Below are 19,652 nucleotides of genomic sequence, written 5' to 3'. Positions count from 1 at the left end.
AAACAGTCCCTTCCTGCCTGAGGGACTGAGTGTGTCTTTTCAGTAACCAGTGCTGGCAGTGCCTGTACTGCCAAAAAGGATGGTGGCAAGTGAGCTGCTCTTGTTACCCCTCATCAGAAAGGTACAACATCCTAGCCACAGTCCTCCTGGCTACACTGTCAGCTGCAGTCAGCTTTCCTCACTGAAACTCAACGGTTTCCTACATTTGCCCCTTCAACCATAAAAACTTCTGTATCTAACAGCACATCTTCCTAGAAAAAGTTCCCATGGAGATTTCTTTATGTAACTAAAATGTGCTGGGAGCCTGCAGAATCAGCACCAACATTCGCAGTCTCAGCAAGGTTTTGAAAATTATTCATCTGCTGCTAATATCCACCACCTTTGTAAAAATGAGCACTGAAAAATGATTGTAACATGGAAAAAAAATTCAAAGGGAAAGTCTATCCTTTTTTGGTGGGGGGATTGTACCAGAATTCCATACAAAAATTATATTTACTTTGTTTTTAAATTTGTGGGAATACATGCACATGCATTAGAACTCTGCAGAAAGTCAGAAACAGAGATCAAGCTTCTAATACTATCTGGATTTCTTTCATGTTCCTTCCATTTAGCATGTGCACAGACACAGCCACACAAACAAAAATGATAAACACCACCACTTCAATTATGCTAGACAGTAACACCATTTTAACTAATCTTGATGATGATTTAATGGCCATTCTTTAATGAGACTTCTTTCAACTCATTTGTAAGATGGTCTTCCTAAACTTCCAGATAATGTGAAGAACACATTAATTAGGGTCTCCCAAGTCAATCCATTGTCGTTTAAGGAAATACAAACAAAAAAGTTGAGGAATGGTAAAAACTGCATCAGATGGAGCACACTTCCATTTGCCAGCATCACATCCCAAGCAGACCACATCTAAATTCTTTCAGTAGCTTTACCCACCTAAGCAGATTAAATATATCTAGTTACAACATATATAATAAATTAATCCTCTTTATGAGATGAAGGGTTTCTAGCTCATGTCTGCATTTTAGGAGTAAACAACATACATACACACACATACACCTTTTTCCCTATGAAATTTCCACTCTAACTTCAGAACAAAAAGTTCATTTCTATTGTCTCTACAGGAGCAAAAAGAAACTTATTTTTATCCCACAGGTCACCACATACCACAACCAGCCTCCTGACCATGCTGGTGGCCCGGCATCAGGCCCGTTCCAGTGTATCAATCTCTTTCTTCCACAGGGGAGCCCCTGACTGGGTACAGCACTCCAGATACAGTCTCACAAGCCAAAGCTGAAGGGAAGGATCGCTTCCCCAGACCTGCTGAACACACGCTGACTGATGCAGCCCAGGATACAGCTACCCTTCCTTGCTGCCACAACTCACACTCACTGCAAGGACTGCTGTCACCTCACCTTCAGAAGTTTCCCCATCTGTGTTGGTTTTGGCTGAAGCAGAGTTAATTTTCTTCACAGTGATTAGCACGAACTGGTATTTTGGATTTGTGTGGAAAACAGTGTTAATAATATAGAAATGTTTTTGTTATTGCTGAGCAGCACTTACACAGTTTCAAGGCCTTCCCTTTTCCTACTGCTCCTCCAGCGAGGAGACTGCAGCTGTGCAAGGAGTTGGGAACAGACACAGTCAGGACAGCTGATCCAAACTGACCCATAGTATATTCCATACCATATGACATCATGCTCAGCATACAAGCCTTGGGAAGGGGCAGTGGGGCATGTTCAGAGTGATGGTCTTTCAAAGTCACCATTCTGCATGATGGAGCCCTGCATTTTGGGGCATGGCTAAACATCTGCCTGCCCATGGAAAGGGGTGAATGACTTCCTTGGTTTGCTTTGCTTGTGTGAGCAGTTTTTGCTTTTCCTATTGAACCGTCTTTATTGAACCCATGAGTTTTCTCACTTTTACCCTCCTGATTCTCTTCCCCATCCTGCTGGTGGGGGAGACAGAGTGGCTGCATGGGGTTTGTTTTCCAGTTGGGGTTAAGTCTCAACACTGACACCATCACCTGCAGAGTTGCCTCCTAGACTGCTGGCACACTCTCCGGCCCATTACTCACCAGTCTGGTGATGATGTGTCTGGGGTCAAGTCATTGCCATAATCAATGTGTACTACACCCCTTTACGCACAGTGTCAGTCATTTTATCAGAGAAAGCAACGAGGTCAATCAGGCATGACTTGTCCTTTGCAAATCCATGCTGGTTGCACCAAATCACCTTCTTGCCCATTGTCCATTGAGAAAGAACTTCCAATATTATTTACTTCACAACCTCCCTGCGGACTGAGGTTATGCTGATTGGCCTGAACTTTAATTTACCTCACTCTGTTTCTTCATGCATGGGCTTTATTCCTCCAACAAAGGCTCTCCCTGCTTCTGTTTCTTGTGTGCCTCCTTCTCGTGGTCCAGCCCAGTCAGATGCTCCATGTAGACTCTAGCTAGCCTGTTGCCATGTTTGCCCCACTTCCTGCACAAGGGAATGAACTGTTCTTGTGCTCTGATGAAGCTGCCTTGAAGACCAACCAGTTCTCCTGGGCACCTCCACTCTCCAGGGCAGTTTCCAGAGAGAAAATGAAGAGGCCAAGATCCGCCCTTCTGATGTTCAGGTTTGTAATTCTGTTGTTAATCTTGATCATTCCTCTCAGGATCTTACACTTTACAATCACCTGGCTGCTGCAGACAAGGCTGACTCATTCTCTGCATCTCAAACATCTTTAACTTCAATCCATGAAATCAAAGTCTACATTGACATTTAACTGTCTGGAAAAGATTTGCTTGTTACTTAGTTTACTTAGTAAAACTAAGGCAGATTTCACATAGCTGCTTTTGTAAGTGAAAACCAGGCGGTTTTAAATGATGGTGCAATAAGCTGACCTGCAAAAACAACCCAAAAAAACCCCCACCTCTACTCTAAAGCAGTAGAAGCTCCTGTAGCATACAAGTGGAATATGCCAGAACGTGTGGCAAATACCAAACAAGCGGCTATATATAGTACAGCGTATGACATCATTCAGCATTCCATATCAGCTGGGAAATGAATCACTCACCACTGCATCTACAGGTTTTCATGTGATGTCTGCTCATGCAAAATGGTGTTTCTAAAATCCCAACTAGCAAACATCGTTATGGGTACAAAATTTACCCATTATACACACCTAAAACAAGCAGGTGTAACAGCAAGTGAATTTAAAACCATCTTCCTTCTCATATGTAATCACTGTTTTACTTTTAGAATTTATGCCTCTTGGCAGAAGGGGAAGAAGAGCTGCTTTGGTTTTTTAAATAAAAAGCTTTTGAAGGATAAAGTGCAAATGGCAACATTACATTTGGCTCCTTGGGCAAGAATGGCAATTTGACCCCAGTTTTAATTAAAATATAGATGTGGCAAAGAACACTTTCTGTTGAAACTTACCTACATTTCTACCTAAAAACACACAACTTCACAATTTGACTGAGACTTATCAAAATAGATTTTGTTCTGCATATTGTTCTATAACCACTTAAAACTTATTTCCTGATGCAGACATATTAATTTACAAAAGTTAACTGTTATGCCTACTTCATGCATGAAGTAGGATTACAAAAATCCTTTTCTATGTCATTATCAAAAGAATCTCTCCATTAGGGATGTAAAACACAGCTTGCAACTACTATGTGCTTCATTTATATATGAAGACCACTTCATACCTATTTACATACTTAAAAAATTTAAGAGAGGCTTCAGTAAAAATGTCTGTTAAAGCCTCTTTACTTCAGAGAAACCTCATGGATAGATATGTGTTTTGAATGAGCTCAGGTGTCAAAGTACTAGTCCCTTCAAACACATTAAGAAAGCAAGAAGTATCATAATTATTCAATAAAAGAAAATACAACAATTATGTTACAGTTGACAAATGGGGAAAGCATGTACTATTCTTGCCAAGTTTCCTTGCCAGATTCTCAGAGCAAACATTATCCATTTCAATTCTTCCAGAGTCTTGCAGCCATGGTGAACTGCTGCATTAAGGCCCAGTTGTTCTGAGGTAGAAGCGCTCCTGAAGAGACCTGATCCAGGCTGTGGGAACTAGGCTAAACAGTCAAGTATGCAAGACAGTGAGGACAGAGCACGGGTGGGTCTGCTCAAAAGTCAGGGCACAATACACTGTGTTGTGAAGATTCTCCATGGGAACAAAACTTTCCTTTCTCAAAAAGACGGAGGAGAGTTTTCTGGTCTTTAGAATATATGGCTTCCTCAGCAACAAGAAAACACGTCAAAAGCAACATCAGGATCTGCTAATGGAATTTCAGAAGACAATTATGCTTTCACCTGATATTTTACCATGAATATTTTAGAGGGCGGGGAGTAAGGTATATTTACAAAGCTTCTGTAGCTTAACTAATCTCCAATAACAATCCAGTATAGAACCACAAAAATTTGTTTAAAATTTAACACATAGTAACATCAAAACAAACAAATGTTTCCATGGAGATGACTACCTAAATAAATGCTCACAATGGATCCAAGGCCTGACATCACCCAGGCCTGCCTGCAACCATAGTAACATGCCAGTGTAAACAGAAATATTTTTATTTTTCTATCTAATAATGCCATAGAATTAGCAGTTTTATGGCAGTGCTTAAAACATATTCTTGCCATGCTCAGTGGTAACACTTCTAAAAAAAGAGCAGAGGTATTTATATCAGGGCTATTACTATTACCATGTTAACTACATTCAACAAGTGGGGTATTTGTATGGCATAGCTAACATATCAAATTTCCCAGAGCAGTTGTCGACCCCCAATAAACAAAGAAATTTAAGTTCCTAAGGCAACATGACAGAATGCTGGTCAGAGCTCAGTAGCATCTATTATTCTTGGGTGTTCTGCTTTTTCTTAATACAAAAATCCTGAAGTTCTTAGACTGTTGTGTCTCACTGTCTTGCTGGAATAAGAAGAATGCAGCAATATGTTGCTTTTCATACCAAATGCAGAAGCCTTCAGCGCCCTTCTCCTCTGTCACCAATGACCTTGCTTTCTCCAAGGCAACAAGATTCACTGAATCCATATTTGTACTCTGCAAGCACAATACAAGACACACAGCCTACAAACTTTTGTGACTCTGGAAGAGTACCACAAAAGAAACAGTTAGTTAATGAAGTTTTCCAAGAAAGCAGGCAAATATTTCAGCTCCTGAAAAGATACCCATGGAATTCCCACTCTCATGAAAAACATCCATCTTCAAATGCTATTGCATGTCTGCATATTGTATGTCTCTAAATTCAGCAGGCTCAGACTGCATAATGACTGCATTATCACTTGTCATTAAAAAAATATAAAAGAAAGCTGTCTATATAAGGTTCAGATAGTATGTGAAAAATTAATGCTCAGATTAATTAATGATCTTATATTACTGAGATATTTATAATAAATCCCCACATTTTAGCAGAGACCTGAGTAACACGGAAATGGAAGACATTATCATAACAAAAAGAAGTTGGAGTACTAGTTTTGGTCCCATCACAAAAACTTCAGATACAGTAATTTATGAAAACTTCCATTCCCATAGAATATGACTGTGACTTTTCCTTGTCTTCAAGTATGACAGTGAACTTATGGACCAGTTAAAAAATTACTTCCTATGAAGTATTTTCAGGCTTTTTTTTTAACAATCATATGAGCTGTTTTTTCCGAGAAGAGGTTGCTTCATTTTTGCCATTTCCAGAGAAAAGATTTTCCTAGTACCAGTTAGCAGAAGGGATGTTTATGTAACTTTAAGCAACTAACTTTAAGCTAGCCTTGAAATCAAAATTTACCCTGCACCATTGTTACTGTTGTATGTAGTCCAAGCAACATACAAAGAAAGGAGTACAACATCTCAAGTGTTGACCATGAGACCACAAAAAAGAAAGCTTACTGCATAATTACATTTACAGTGATGTACACTTCAGTTGGCTTTGCTGCATTTTTTAACATATTTCATCCCGTAAGATATGGTAGAATTTTTTAATTCACTCTTCACAATTTCTTTTGCTCTTCCACATACTACATGCATGAAAGTTAACAATATCATAAGGCATGGCTTTATTGTATGCTTTAGAACCTAAAAAATAAAAAAGTTTACTCTTCTACTTATTATAGAAACTGCAGTCTATCGTAACTGTATTAACGCAATCCAAATATTTGGCATAAATGTAGGTGGTTTTTGTCTGCTCTCTAAGGATGCAAATCGTAAATATTCATACATGGGGCTATTCTCATAAGCAGGCTTTAGCTTTTCATTTCAAGTAATTCCATTGCACAACTCTTTGTTGCTTTATTTCTTGTTTTCTGAGCTGACAATTTTTACAAACACAAACTTGTATTACAATCCACCAAACTGGAAGGACTTGTGGAACCCTATAAATTACTGTTGAACAAAAATATTTGGGGGGGAAGGGGAGAGATCACCCAATTTACGTATTTTCTTACTGAAGAATGCAATTCTGGAAATAATTCTTTCATGTCTACTACTGTGGATTCTTTGCTTTAGGCTACTTCTTCTTATCCTCAAGTACATATAAATGTTGTGCTCACATGAGGGCCTTCAGTAGACCTTTTATCCAAGATAAAGAGACAAACTACATTTCAGTCTGACCTGATAGCCTCATGCATTCTACACTTTTTTTTCTTATTTGTAACAAAGGCTCACTGGAATTTCTTCAACCTTTATAACAACATTAAACTTAACTTGAACTAATTTCTGAAAGACAGACACATATGTCCCAGCTTTGAAGAAGCATCCCATGCTGTTTAAAACTTTCAGAAGTTTTGCTCACTAGGTTTGGCAGAGGCGGAGAGGGGGTGTTAAGTCCACAAAAGTGTTCATTACTTCAGAGATATAATCTCTCATGCGGAAGAGAAAGTTGCTAATCGGTAAACAAAAGATTATCTTTCAGTAGCTCTTAGGCAAACATCTCTTATTAATTTTCCTTGTTACTTTACCATATCAGCAATGTTTAGTTGCTATCTATTTTGCCTGTATCTGTAGCAGAATAATAAATGAAGTCTAAGAAAGTTAGCAAGACAACAAACGTGGGCTTTATACACAGTAACTCATAAATCCAAAGAACATTAATTATTTTCCAGTGTCTGAACAGCTTGTACCATTGTCATAAAGTCTAAGTATAGCTTGCTAGAAAGCAACCCTGCTAAATACATGGCTTCCCAGTAACAAAACCAACAGAAAATATGTTTGGAACTTCTAACACAATGTTTGATGGCAATCGTAGTTGGGTATGACAAACACTTCTTCTTATGTTTATTGTGTTCCCTGGCTAATCTACAACTGCCAAAATCCTGCCCCATCTGACTGAATTACCACTTTGGCTGATCATAAGAATTCCAGGCTGAGGCTAATCTTCTGAGACACAGTTTAGCTCAAGAGCCCAAAATCAAGAGTGAAGCACAGAGCCTTCTGGCAACCATTAAGCAAAATCCTTATTGAGGCTTGGAAGTGGCACTCTGCAATTTTGGGGGTAGTTCGAGATTCTTTTATAGTGTTTAAGGTTTTACATTTAACACAAGTGAGGAAAACCTTGGTTTGTCAAATACACGTAGAGCTCTGCTTGGAAAAGCTGCATGTAAAATAAAAATGAGTATGAGTTTATTGTATGAGTATGCCTGCTTTGATGCATCACCAAATCTATCATTATCCTTGAGCTTAGGATTAAACATGAAGCAAAAGAGACAGCAAGGAGGAACAGCTGCCTGAACATGCTCAAGAAATCCTGTATATGCAGCTTATGCTTAACCCTCCCAAGTTACAGAATATTACTAACACTTGAGCTCCTACAGCCATTAGATCTTTGCTTTTTAAAATTTAAAATCCTATACGTAAAGTAAATGTGATCTAGACCAAGAAGAATTGCTGACACATGCACTCAAGAATAAAAATGTAAAAATCCCACAAAATACCCAACACTTAAAGAAAATGTAGAAGTATACCTACTGAAAGCATACACTTGAAAACACAGACCTTCTAATTAAGATGGAAAAACCTACAAGAGCTGAGATTTACTATTTGCCACTTAAGCAATTTAATTTCAAAATAAAATTATTTTAAAAGAGAAGAATATATAAAATACATGTTATATGTACATATACAGGTTGAGGAATGAACAAATAATTAATAAACAATTAAGACTAACATACTTTTGCATTTGATTAGTTATCTACTCAGCTGTAAAATACTAGTGTGCTGGTTTTGGCTGGGGTGGAGTTCATTTTCTTCACAGTGGCCATTGTGGGGCTGTGTTTTAGATTTGTGCTGAGCACAGGGTTGATAATATAGAGATGTTTTTGTTATTGCTAAGCAGGGCTTACATGGAGCCAAAGCCTTTTCTGCTTTTTGTACTGCCATGCTGACAGGGAATGTGGGGGTGCTTGGGAGGTTGGGAGGAGACACAGCCAGGACAGGTGAGGTGACCCCAAGCTGACCAGAGGGATATTCCAGACCGCATCGCATCACGCTCAGTGTATAAAGTGGGGGGAAGAGGGAGGAAGGGGGGGACATTTGGAGTGATGGTGTTTGTCCTCCCAAGTCACTGTTACATGTGATGGGGCCTTGTTCTCCTGGGGATTGCTGAACACCTGCCTGCCCATGGGAAGCAGTGAATTCATTGCTTGTTTTGCTTTGCTTTTGTGCACAGCTTTTGCTTTTCCTATTAAACTGTCTTTACCTCGACCCATGAGTTTTCTAGCTTTTACTCTTTAAATTCTCTCCCCAGTCCTGCTGGTGGGGGAGTGAGCAAGTGGCTGTACGGGGCTTGGCTGCTGGCTGGGCCTCTTCCGAGAGAAATGACAACACTTAACAGCAGTCACAGGGGCAAGGTCAGAGAAACTGCTGAGCTAGCCCTCCCTGACAGAGACAAGATCCCCCAAGCTGAGCTGGGAATGTCAGCAAGGGGATATGCTGACATTCCCCAGGAGCCTCAGGTACCCACCACCTCACAACTCACTCCTGAGGTACAGGAATAGATTCCTTCTGCCCCAACAGTCACCAAAACTGATACTTCTTTGTATCTGCTAATTCTGCATATCTGTTTATGACATATCATGGGGTTGTCATATCATTAAAGAAAGAGCCCAGAAACTCATATGAGAAAGTTAAGAAAGCACTAAAATTGTATCTATCTACAGGAAATAATAAATTTTTAGCTGATAAAAAAGAAAATTCGAAAGTATCACAGATCAGGAAAGAAACAAAACCCTACAGCCTAAATATCCATTTCAAATAAGCCAGTTCTCTAAGACTATATATAAATCCAGCAACAAAACTTTCAAGAAAATATGAGTAAGGACTGACACAAGGCCAAGAGGGTGGGCGTGTGCATATGTAGTATTTTCAATTATCTAGATACAATCCACGAGGAGAAAAGAAACAAAGAAAGAAATCAATCAAATAAATAAGGTCATTGTAACTATGTATGTGGTATTAGCAACTTTCAAGATTAAAGGTCTTTTTTTCTCTGCCTTTCTCCACTTTGACGCACTCTAAAGAGTCAGTGCTTGTAGCAAGATTTTCCAACTACCTTGTAAGCAATGCAGTCTGCATGTTCTCCGAGCATTACACTACAGCAGTTGAGCACACAAGCCAAGTGCTACAAGCCACAAGTACAATTAAGGGATCCCTTTAAAAAGAATGTCCTTCAACACAATGAGGTGTGAGACAATTTAAACAGTTCCTGTCGTAATAATAAGCAGAAAAGGCAAGACCATCATATCAGATGCTAGGGGAAGAAGAAAGGTAAAAATAATCCAATTCTACACATAAAACGAAGCAAAACAAAAGTATTTGAGGCTTCATACAGAACATGCCATAATACATTAATCCCTTGTTAACATCTCCCCTTTAATATCTTCTCTTAGATTTGACAGGTTTCTGACTAAGATTGCCTAAGTTTTCAACCTGGGGAGAAAGTTTCACTTAAGTTCTACTCTGGTCACAAGAATAAGATCAGACCACCAAGACAAGCCTAATTCATCACAGCCATGGGTCACCATCACAAATTCACTATCAGTTTGGTATGGCCCTACACTTCAAACTTGAGCTGGTATTGTGCTGGACATAATTGTTGTTAGAATATTGACTTTTAGCACATATCCTACCTTAGCCTCAGTCCTCTGAGGGCAAGCTTTGGCAAGATAATCCTGACATCCTGACTTCATTCATATATCTTTCAAGAAACATTGACAACACTTACTGCAGTCCAGTTTATTGGAATAGCCTGCATTTGTCCTGATCACATCATACCTCTTTGTACAGTATAACACCTGTGAAACTGAAGTGAATTTAAGAGAGCAGGCCAGAAGCTGAAAGCTGTATCTTCAGACCAAACACCAAAATTTTGTAAAGGAACAAAAAATACTGATTTTGACAAAGACTAACAGAGTCTCACAACATCTGTAAGCAACAGAAGGCAAATTTAAATGGTATCTACAAAACATGGAGGGGGAAGACAATGAAATTATGGCTAAAAAGAACTTACTTGATTTTACTGAAGACAATGTCAACATCTGTGGTTGTCACATTCTTCCCATCTATCACATGACAGTCCTTACATAGCTTTGACCAGTTCTTCCCATGCATTTCTTTTCCTGTGGCTCTTGTATCACCATGGACTGCAAATTTTCTAAAGGCCTCTTCCAGAGCACTTAGTTCTCCTGCTGTAGCTCCCTCAACAGAGTTTGATTCAGAGGATAATCGTTTTGCTGGCTTGGAAGATTTGTCAGCCATTGTGCTACAAAGAAAAGGAGGGTAAACTTATTATATTAATTTGCACTAGATGACCTTCTGTCAATCTACATGCTACAGTCCATGTCACAACATACAAAGAATAAATTATCTATAAAGTTAATATGAACTCACAGCCCTCTACCATCAAACGCCAGTCTAAAAACAGAACTGTGTAACTCTCTGCCCATTTAGGAAAAAGTTCTAGTATATTTAGAAGAAAAAAAAGGCAGGGCAAGAAACCAGAGACACAAAACTAGTTACGCCATCATTACATCAGCCGACAAAAGAACACTTCATATTTGATTCCTTCTTTTTTCTTAAATGGCAATCACCACACTCACTGAATACAATTATGCCCTTTACATTGTAGGCACTACTATCCACTTGTATTTCTGAAGAAAAATAAACATCCCTTTATTTTCTGGACTTTGGCTTTAAAATTTTTTTTTACTGAAAAATTAAATTTTTTTGAAGCACAGCAAAAATATTTATGTTAGAACCTTTATGTTATATTATGTAAGGGCTAATAATGACAAGACATAGTCTCTTGTTATCAGGACCATTGTTATCAAGTCTCTCATGTTATCAAGACCATTCATTTCTCAAGTTTATATCCAAAGAACTGCAGATGTGGAATTCACTTGGAATGAACGCATCCATGACACAGGAATACTGAGAAGGGATGTCATTACTGCAGACAAGAACTTTCAGATTACTCCAAGTACATACAGGACAGTTTTGCCTTTTAAATGAAACCTTAAACGGAGAATACTGTTTTCAGGTGTCCTCATAAAAAAAAAAAATACCCTAAAGTGCCAGAAGCATGTCACAGAAGCCTTTGCCTTCTGCCCATGCACTCCTGGCATGGCAGAAGAGGCACTGAAAAACCTTGCTACAGGGTACACTGTCTGTGTACCCCATCAGGTGCATACAGTCTGTTGCCACAGTCACATCGGTGGTGCAGCTACAAAGGTTAACCCATGAAGAGATGCTTCAGGTACCAGAAGTCTGGCAAATGCCAGATAAGAGCTGTAAAGCCCATCATACTTACCTGGCCTTTCTTCTAAAGTCCCAGCTGTACATGGGATGGGATTAACACATGCAGAGATTGGTAGGTATTTCTAGTTAAGGCTTTATTTCCGCATCAGATAGGAAGTTCTTATATACGGTACATCAATACAAATGCCTCAGCAAGGGAAGGAATTTTAAAATTCTACCTCTTTCTATATTGTTTAAACTCTGTCACTTGAACAACCACAACATACCTGCTCCTGCACACTGTAACACAACTAACCACAGCTATTTGCTATGCAGCAGTTATTACTAAGCTTTTTTATTAGGAACAATCTTTTAATTAAAAAAATGTACTAAAAGGACCTTTGTCCTTCACACTTGAGCAAACACAGCATGGCCAAAGCACTACTGCCTATTTTGAAAACACTCAAGTAAATGCTTAAACCCCTTGTTATATCTTAAGCCAGGGGATCCTTCTGTTTTGTTTACACAGCACAAGTTTTGGCCAACAAACCAAAATGCTAAATTAAAGTTTATATGACAGAAATTTACTAATTGTAGCCAAAGAATTCCATGCGCACACATGAAATGAAAAGAGAAGCACAGTGAGGGAAAAAGAGGTTGAAAATGTCTAGTCATTAAGAAGTTTAAAAAGTAACCAATTCCCATTTCTATTTCCTTTGCATCCTGCCTACCGTCCAAAGAGGAGGAATTTTACCTCAAAAAACTTAACTGAAAGCACCCCAAGACTGAAACTCCAAAACAAAAAACATGCACAGTAAATTGTAAGCTACTACATCATCAATGCACACATTTTTATCAAAACGTATCTAGATCAAATCTTCTGTTTCATCAGGACACATTCTTTTGCTACCAAAACAATAGTAACAGAACATATGAAGAAAACAAAAATACTGCTGACACAATGTATACAGAAGAGTATTTCATTAAAAATACGATCATGAAGGTCTATGATGTACCTCCATGTTCATGGAAGCTTGACTTCCAAAAGCAGAAGTCTCTTTCAAGCTTGTATCTATTCAAATCAACTGGAACTGGAATATAAAGCCAGAAATTTTCCAGCCTAATATTAACTGGCTAGAAAAAGAGAATACAGATCAGCAAAAAACAAAGTCTCTGTAGGATATCAAAAACGAAAGTTATCTTCATATGCAAGTAACAGGACAGAAGAAGGTAGAGATTTGCCATGGTAAGGTATGTACAGTTTGCATCATTTTATAATCTTGTGGCAAATTTTCCAAGAGATTTGCAGGGATAGCTCCTTCTTGCTCTTACCAATTTTCTTAAGAAGCTATACTTGGTGTGAATATCTTTAAAAGATACAACAATAGCATCGTTCACAAGCTATAAACAAGAAAACATCTGTGCCGCTCTGTCTCACCTGAAATGGGAAAATATAACCACATGCCTACAATTTTTAAGTATCTCCTGAACAAAACCTTTCTTTAGCCAGTGTCAGTGCCTTGCTGGCCAATTTTGCTTAATGCTTTGTTGCCTATAACCATAACTCAACTTTGCACAGCACAGCAAAATCATGTTTTACTGTTTTACACAGTAATTAATATGATAGCTGTATCAATTGAAAGTATTTTTTACTTAGTTTCAGTGGCTAATAAATTAAAACTTCATAAACCTGTTATAGGAAAAATCTCCAAGGAATATATTTGGCCTTTAGAAAGATAGTTCCAGACTTATTTCTCTCACACTTCCATAAACAAACTTTGTACTGGGGTGTTTTGAGTAGTTCTGGATCAGGGGAACAGACACACTACAGAAAAGGCTTTAGTTTTGAATGGTGAAATCAGGTATGCAAAACAGACTCATTTCAAATAAATCCTTGCCATCTAAAGTGGAAAGTTAAGGAGAGATTAAAACTAGGGCTCTGCAGTGGTTGCCAAATTTTATCATGGACACTCCTGCCTGAATCATAATTACAGTTTACTTGTTAAAATCCTATATAATAGCATGAAATATATTAAAAAGAAGCTACCTGGATTTATGAAAAAATTACCTAGTCTCAATTTAAATTTTTCTTAACACTACAGACAACACAGTACAAACAGAACTATATTTATTAACATACTATAATTAGAAGGTAAAGAACTGCACAACACAGGATATGAAAGCAGACTTTTAATGGGGTCAGCTCCTTTAACTTTTTCTATTGATTAGAGATAAGGAAGGAGATGACGTCATGTTGAAGAAAAGATCTCTCAAACAGAAATAAAGAATACCCTGTTTGACAAAAATTCAAGATCAAATGTCATTTTGAATCTTCCTTACCCTTTTTCCCTGGACAAAGGGATCAAAAGGTGCTTAATAGATTCTGCTAGAAGTAAAGATTAGCAACAATTTGGGGCGGGGCCATAGCAAGATGTACAGGTGAAAGAGACAAAAGAAAGTGATTACTTTAGAATACCAAATATAAAATTCAGTAAAAATTAAGTCACTTTTCAAAAGCATGAGCTGTGTAGATGCTGACTCCAACAATTACAGCTGACCAAAGAAATGCCTTTCATCACCATCCAAAAAGTCTAATATGTACACAATTAGATAATACCAATTTCCAGAGCCAGCAGAAAGAAGGACTACCCACCAATACCATCCTCTCCAAATACTGCTTGCTCCAACCAAGCAGGTCCTCATCACCAAAAGCAGCCAGATAAGAAAGAGGTATAAGCAGACTGATAGAGTTTAGGACGTTTGTAAAAGAGCAACTATCCCCCCCCTAAAAAGGAGTTTCAGAAACCCACAAAATACTTAGACAGTTAGGTGTAGTGTTATGAACTGCTACAGTCTGTGTCCTTTAGTAACATGAAAAAACAGTTCTTTTCCCTTCCCTTACTCTGCAGTAGGTAAATAAGACAGCACATTATACAGGGATTAAGCCAGGGATCAAACTAACTCATGTTAAGTGATGTTAGTCACTGACATCACGACTATCTTATGCTAAATAGACTGAAAGTGCAGATCTGATGTATTTTCAGCACATGCCTAACCCATTAGAAAAAGTTTTGTAATACCACCAAGCTTCCTTTCAGCCAGAGACTACAATATATACTCATCTGCAGACAGACAGCTGGGAGACTTCCACCAGATAAAGTCACTTATTAGCCTGGATTCTTCCATAAGACATGGGACAAGAAGTTACTATTTCTGTGAGTTTCAGTTGTCAATTTTCTATAGCTGTGTGAATACCCAAAATCTCAGTACTGACCACCTGCCAACTCTACTGAAGCATTTTCATTAATTTACTCTTTCACTCATCCACACCCTCCCCAGATGCCAACAAATTGCAGGAATTCTGGTATGGCTTTGATTTAGATTTCTGGGAATTGCTCTTAGATGTCATCCATCTCTGAGTAGCAAGGAAGATTTGAAGACTTACTAAAACCCAGAGTATTTTTTCCAACAATCTCAGAAGCTTATGCAATTATCTGAATATGCGCATACCCTACTAGGTTACAATTCAGCACAGCACCTTCCCTGCCCTGTCCCTGAGAACTAATTCATGGCTTATTGCCTCAGCAGAAAGATGAGGCTTATTGCCTCATCAGTGCCATGCCACAGATAGGGAAACCAAAGGAGAGGGATGAAGAAACATGTCTGCTCTGCTGCCAGTATTCAGAACATCATGAGGACCCTGGGACTCATACTCTACACTACTTTAATTATTAAGGTCACATAAAGCAGGCACATTTGAGTGTAATGAATACTCTGAAGAACAAACATTTTCTGACTCGATAAAGGAAATATAAATACATTAATACAGTCTCACTAGCTGCAAATCTATTAAACCACTTTAGGATCTCCACACCAAAAAAATGCTTTTCTCAAAAAAAAAAAAAAAAAAAGAAAGAAAAAAAAAAGAAAAAGGGGTGTGTGTGTATATATATATATATATGTACATATATATAAAATCAGGATACAAAAATTGGAATGTCTGTCTTTTTGGGCTATACCATGTACTTTCTCATCTGCTTTGTCTAGCTCACCTCTAATTGCTTTCATTTGCAACAAGTTTTAAACAGTGTTAGAAAAACAGTTTTAATGGAAGTCATCTCACAACATTAACTGCCATGGAAATGAATATGTTCTACGACAGAACAACAGACTAGAAGACTACAGCATTATTATAGCCTCAGATACATCCATGTTAATGGAAAAGACAGTGTATTTTAAAACTGTTCCTTAGAATATTTATCAACCAAGAATTGGCTAAAATGAGGTCAAAAGTCTAGTGTGAACTAAGGGAAACTTTCAATTCACACATTTTACGCAGCAGAATCTGAGTCACAGCAGAATCATTCAAGAATCAAGCAGATTTCTGACTGCGATTGATGAGTTTGCAGGGAGGATTCAACAGCACGACGGCACAGTTGCAATGCAATAATGGTACTACACTAGCATCTACTCTTTCCTGTAACACTCACCTTTGCACGGGCCCAGCCCTATTTCCCAGCTGTAATGCCTAGCTCCAGTGCAACCCACAAGGACGGCACGACGACACAAGACCCCAAAGTTATGTTTACACTGAGTATCAAGTCCATCATCTAGCTAACATCCAAACTCTGCAGTGTAAATTCCTCAGGCTCCTATGACCTACAATGCACTATCTGCTCAGGTTCTCAATCTTAACCCTGATCCCTCCCCAGTTTCTTAACCCTTTATACCATATGCCCCAGATGACTAGTTTTATATGTTAAGTGTTACCTGTTTTTACTTTGCATTCTCCTGCTTCTCTTTCCTGAACATCAAGTGTTGGTAAGCAAGCAAGTGCTTAGGATGCAATTTTTATCAGAATCTGTTTATGCACTCTTGGTAAAACTTATCCAGTGCTCCACAAATAGTTGCCTTCCAAAATTTCTTAAGACCTTCCAGCCAATTAGAGCAAAAAAGAAAGCAACTTTTCAATTAGCACGGGAAATATCATTTTTATGAGTTAATTGAATTCATAATGAATTATGAAACTGTGCAAGGCATTTGAATTTGTCTGACTGCATTTGGTTTATTTTAGTACTTGATCCACCTTCCCCTTGTTATAAAACTTCTACAAAATTGCAAAGAAAGGAAATTCTCATTTGTTTTCTGTCTGTAATTATTTATGCCAAATAAAAAATAAAAAACAGCACAGACAAAGTACAGCAGATGGAATCTTTCCCACATTTTTGCACAAATATTCAAGCTTAGGGAAAGATAAACAGACAGAGAAATGAAACATCCTCCTAATAAAATGCAATGCTTTAGACAGTTCTTAAAGCTCCCCTTAAGATTCCTGCACAGCTATCTGTAGGATCCAGAGCCAAGGCAATTATCTTCAGAGATCTGCTTGGGGTATATTTCTGCACATGTGATGCTGAAGTAAATGCCAGCCATCCATTTTCCCTAGCATATAATAGAGTAGGCAAATGACAAGGGACCACTGCAAAACAAGCAAAGCTAACAACTCTATCTACAGTTAAACCCATCTTTACCTAAAGAAAATTAAATTCTTTCACAGGCTTTATGAGCAACTGCACGGCTGAACCTCGACTGCTCTTAACAATATATGTAAATTTAGCACTAAGGAAAAGGGCAAGGCTGGTCAGATCATGCAAATACATTTAGACCTTCAGCAGGACACACACAGAGTAAAAGAAAAGGTGCCTACTTAAACTGTCCAATGTTTCTCCTCAGCAAAACAGTATTTCAGACTGTGAACATATGACATCACATATGCCACTAAAGGATCTAACTTAGAAAACACATTACCAAGCATAGAGATTACTTTGACCATTGACAAATTATTGCTACTGTTGTATTTCTAAAAGTTATTGCTATTCAGCTAGTTACTTCTACAATATCACTTACACACAAGACTAAGTTTAGCTCTCAGTAAATTACATTCCTCTATTTCAAAGAACCACTTCATAAATATCAGCTCTTCATACAAACAAAGCACTTGTACACAGACACACAAACCTTTATCAGTAATAGCTCTAATACAACTTATTTCTTTTAAAAAACATGTTTACCTGACAACACTTAAAAGCACACAAAAATTCTCTATCTTGCTAATTCTTAACTAGCTCTACAATATCCTGTACTACCCACCACGTCACTTACACAAGATTTTAACTTGTGTTTTTTACTTTTTATGAAAGTAAAAGCATAAATGCAGGCATCCACAACACATACATGTACTGGTGAACTCCTATTATGCTTTTGTTTTTCATTACTCCATTTGAGAATTCCACTTTATAAGTACTCATCCTAAGCTCTGCCGGACTGCTGTCATTGGTAGATGAATAGTCAGGACACAAACATTCTACAGTTTCACACACAGGCAAGGATGCAACCCGGTGTCTTGAACCACCTTCACAGGAGAAAGTGAATATGACACTGCCCTAGGCACAACAAGAGAGGAGACTCAACTGTTTAAATGAGGTATTTTTTCATGGTGTATCAAAAAAAGACTTGGGACTCACAGTCCAAAAAGAGTGGAAGACAACAGCTGCTCTCCACAGTAGTTAGTCATACAATTAATTTACAGCTCCAAATAATATGCTGAGCCTGTCATCACTTTAGAATTAGTTGAGTAGAGGTTCCACTACAATTGTAGAGATTACTTAGCCTCATTTCTTCATACACTGTACATTGTATCCTCTCACCACCCCCACCCAGACCAAACTCTACCCAGAACTTCCATGGAACCCTTTCAAAATATCTCTGGAAAAGCACTGAGTAATGAAGATCCTCTCCATGAAAGGGAATCAAACATTGTACAGAAAGAGCACTTCAAACTCTAGTAAGATGGGGTACTTTGAGTAGTAGTACTAGATAAGTACTAAATAGTACTAGATAAGTAAAAGTATCTAGAGAATCAAACAGATGCTGCTGACAAGGACAGAATTAAATCTAAGAAAAATTGAGCTAACAGAGACTTCAAAGCACTGTAAGATTTAGTAGTCACAAAGCACCACCTCTGATCAAAGAAATTACATAAGAGATGAAAAATCATGAGACAAGATGTTTTACCATAGACACTTTACAAATTACACTGGTGGAATTCTTGAGAGATCCAAATACCTCTGTAGAGAAACTGAATCACCTACTAAATGGCTCTTTACTGTCAAAAATATCAAAAAACTCAACAGCTGAAAATTCAGACTATGCCAGTGCAAATTAGAAATATGACTTCCTTACAAAGAGACAATCAACCATACCAGATACTAAAGGTAACTTCCAAGAATAACTGCAAATACTTCACATCCTCATGTCTGCACATTAGACTGCCTTTAATACAGAAGATACATTTAGTCAAGTATCTCTGAAGGACAGACTTTTACCAAATGTAGGTTATTACTCTCAGATAACTAACTCAGTATAACTAATACATTAATCAGGTTAGATTGTCCAATGATCCCCTGTTTTCCTAAAGTCTGCTACTTCAGTTTTGTCTGAATCCATGGAAATAAACCAACATTTAAGCACAGATTTTTCTCAAACACCCACAGCCTTGTACAAAATAAGGAGGGAAATACTTCTTTTGCTAAATCAGTAAGTTCTTCCATGTCTATAAGCTCCTCTAAGATGAAATACTCGGGTACTACTCCTTCCAACACTCAAATCAGAAGAGACAGGCAAAAACAGGTTTGTTTTTAAATTAAAAATAAACAGTGTCACCAACAATGAAAAAAATAATTTTGTGAGCAAGACATCTTAGCATTTTCACTTCTATTGCAAGAATTTTCTTAGGATTGATCCAATAAAACACCATTTAAGAACCTGAACTAGGACTGCAACCCTCAGAGATTCAAGCAAAAACTGTAATGTGGTTGATTTTTTTAATTTCA

The 19,652-nt window shown here is 37.9% G+C and overlaps 1 protein-coding gene across 6 annotated transcripts in view; it reads right to left on the bottom strand.

Moving 5' to 3' along the window:
• Window positions 1–19,652, bottom strand: part of TPPP (tubulin polymerization promoting protein) — a 72,892-nt gene that overhangs the window by 48,985 nt on the left and 4,255 nt on the right. For all 6 annotated transcript variants that reach the window (XR_014849924.1, XM_085051771.1, XM_085051770.1 and 3 more), the window contains exon 2: window positions 10,535–10,786. Coding sequence is in view for 5 of the 6 variants with exons in the window: in XM_085051771.1 (XP_084907897.1) it covers window positions 10,535–10,782 (248 nt within the window). In the remaining variant the exon portion in view is untranslated. The remainder of the gene's footprint in view (window positions 1–10,534; window positions 10,787–19,652) is intronic.

The sequence above is a fragment of the Lichenostomus cassidix genome, chromosome 2, assembly GCF_008360975.1.
Source record: "Lichenostomus cassidix isolate B80296 chromosome 2, HeHo_3.0, whole genome shotgun sequence".
Lineage (NCBI taxonomy): Eukaryota > Metazoa > Chordata > Aves > Passeriformes > Meliphagidae > Lichenostomus > Lichenostomus cassidix.
Note: the sequence above shows the minus strand (reverse complement) of the source record. Positions and strands in the feature narration are given on the sequence as shown.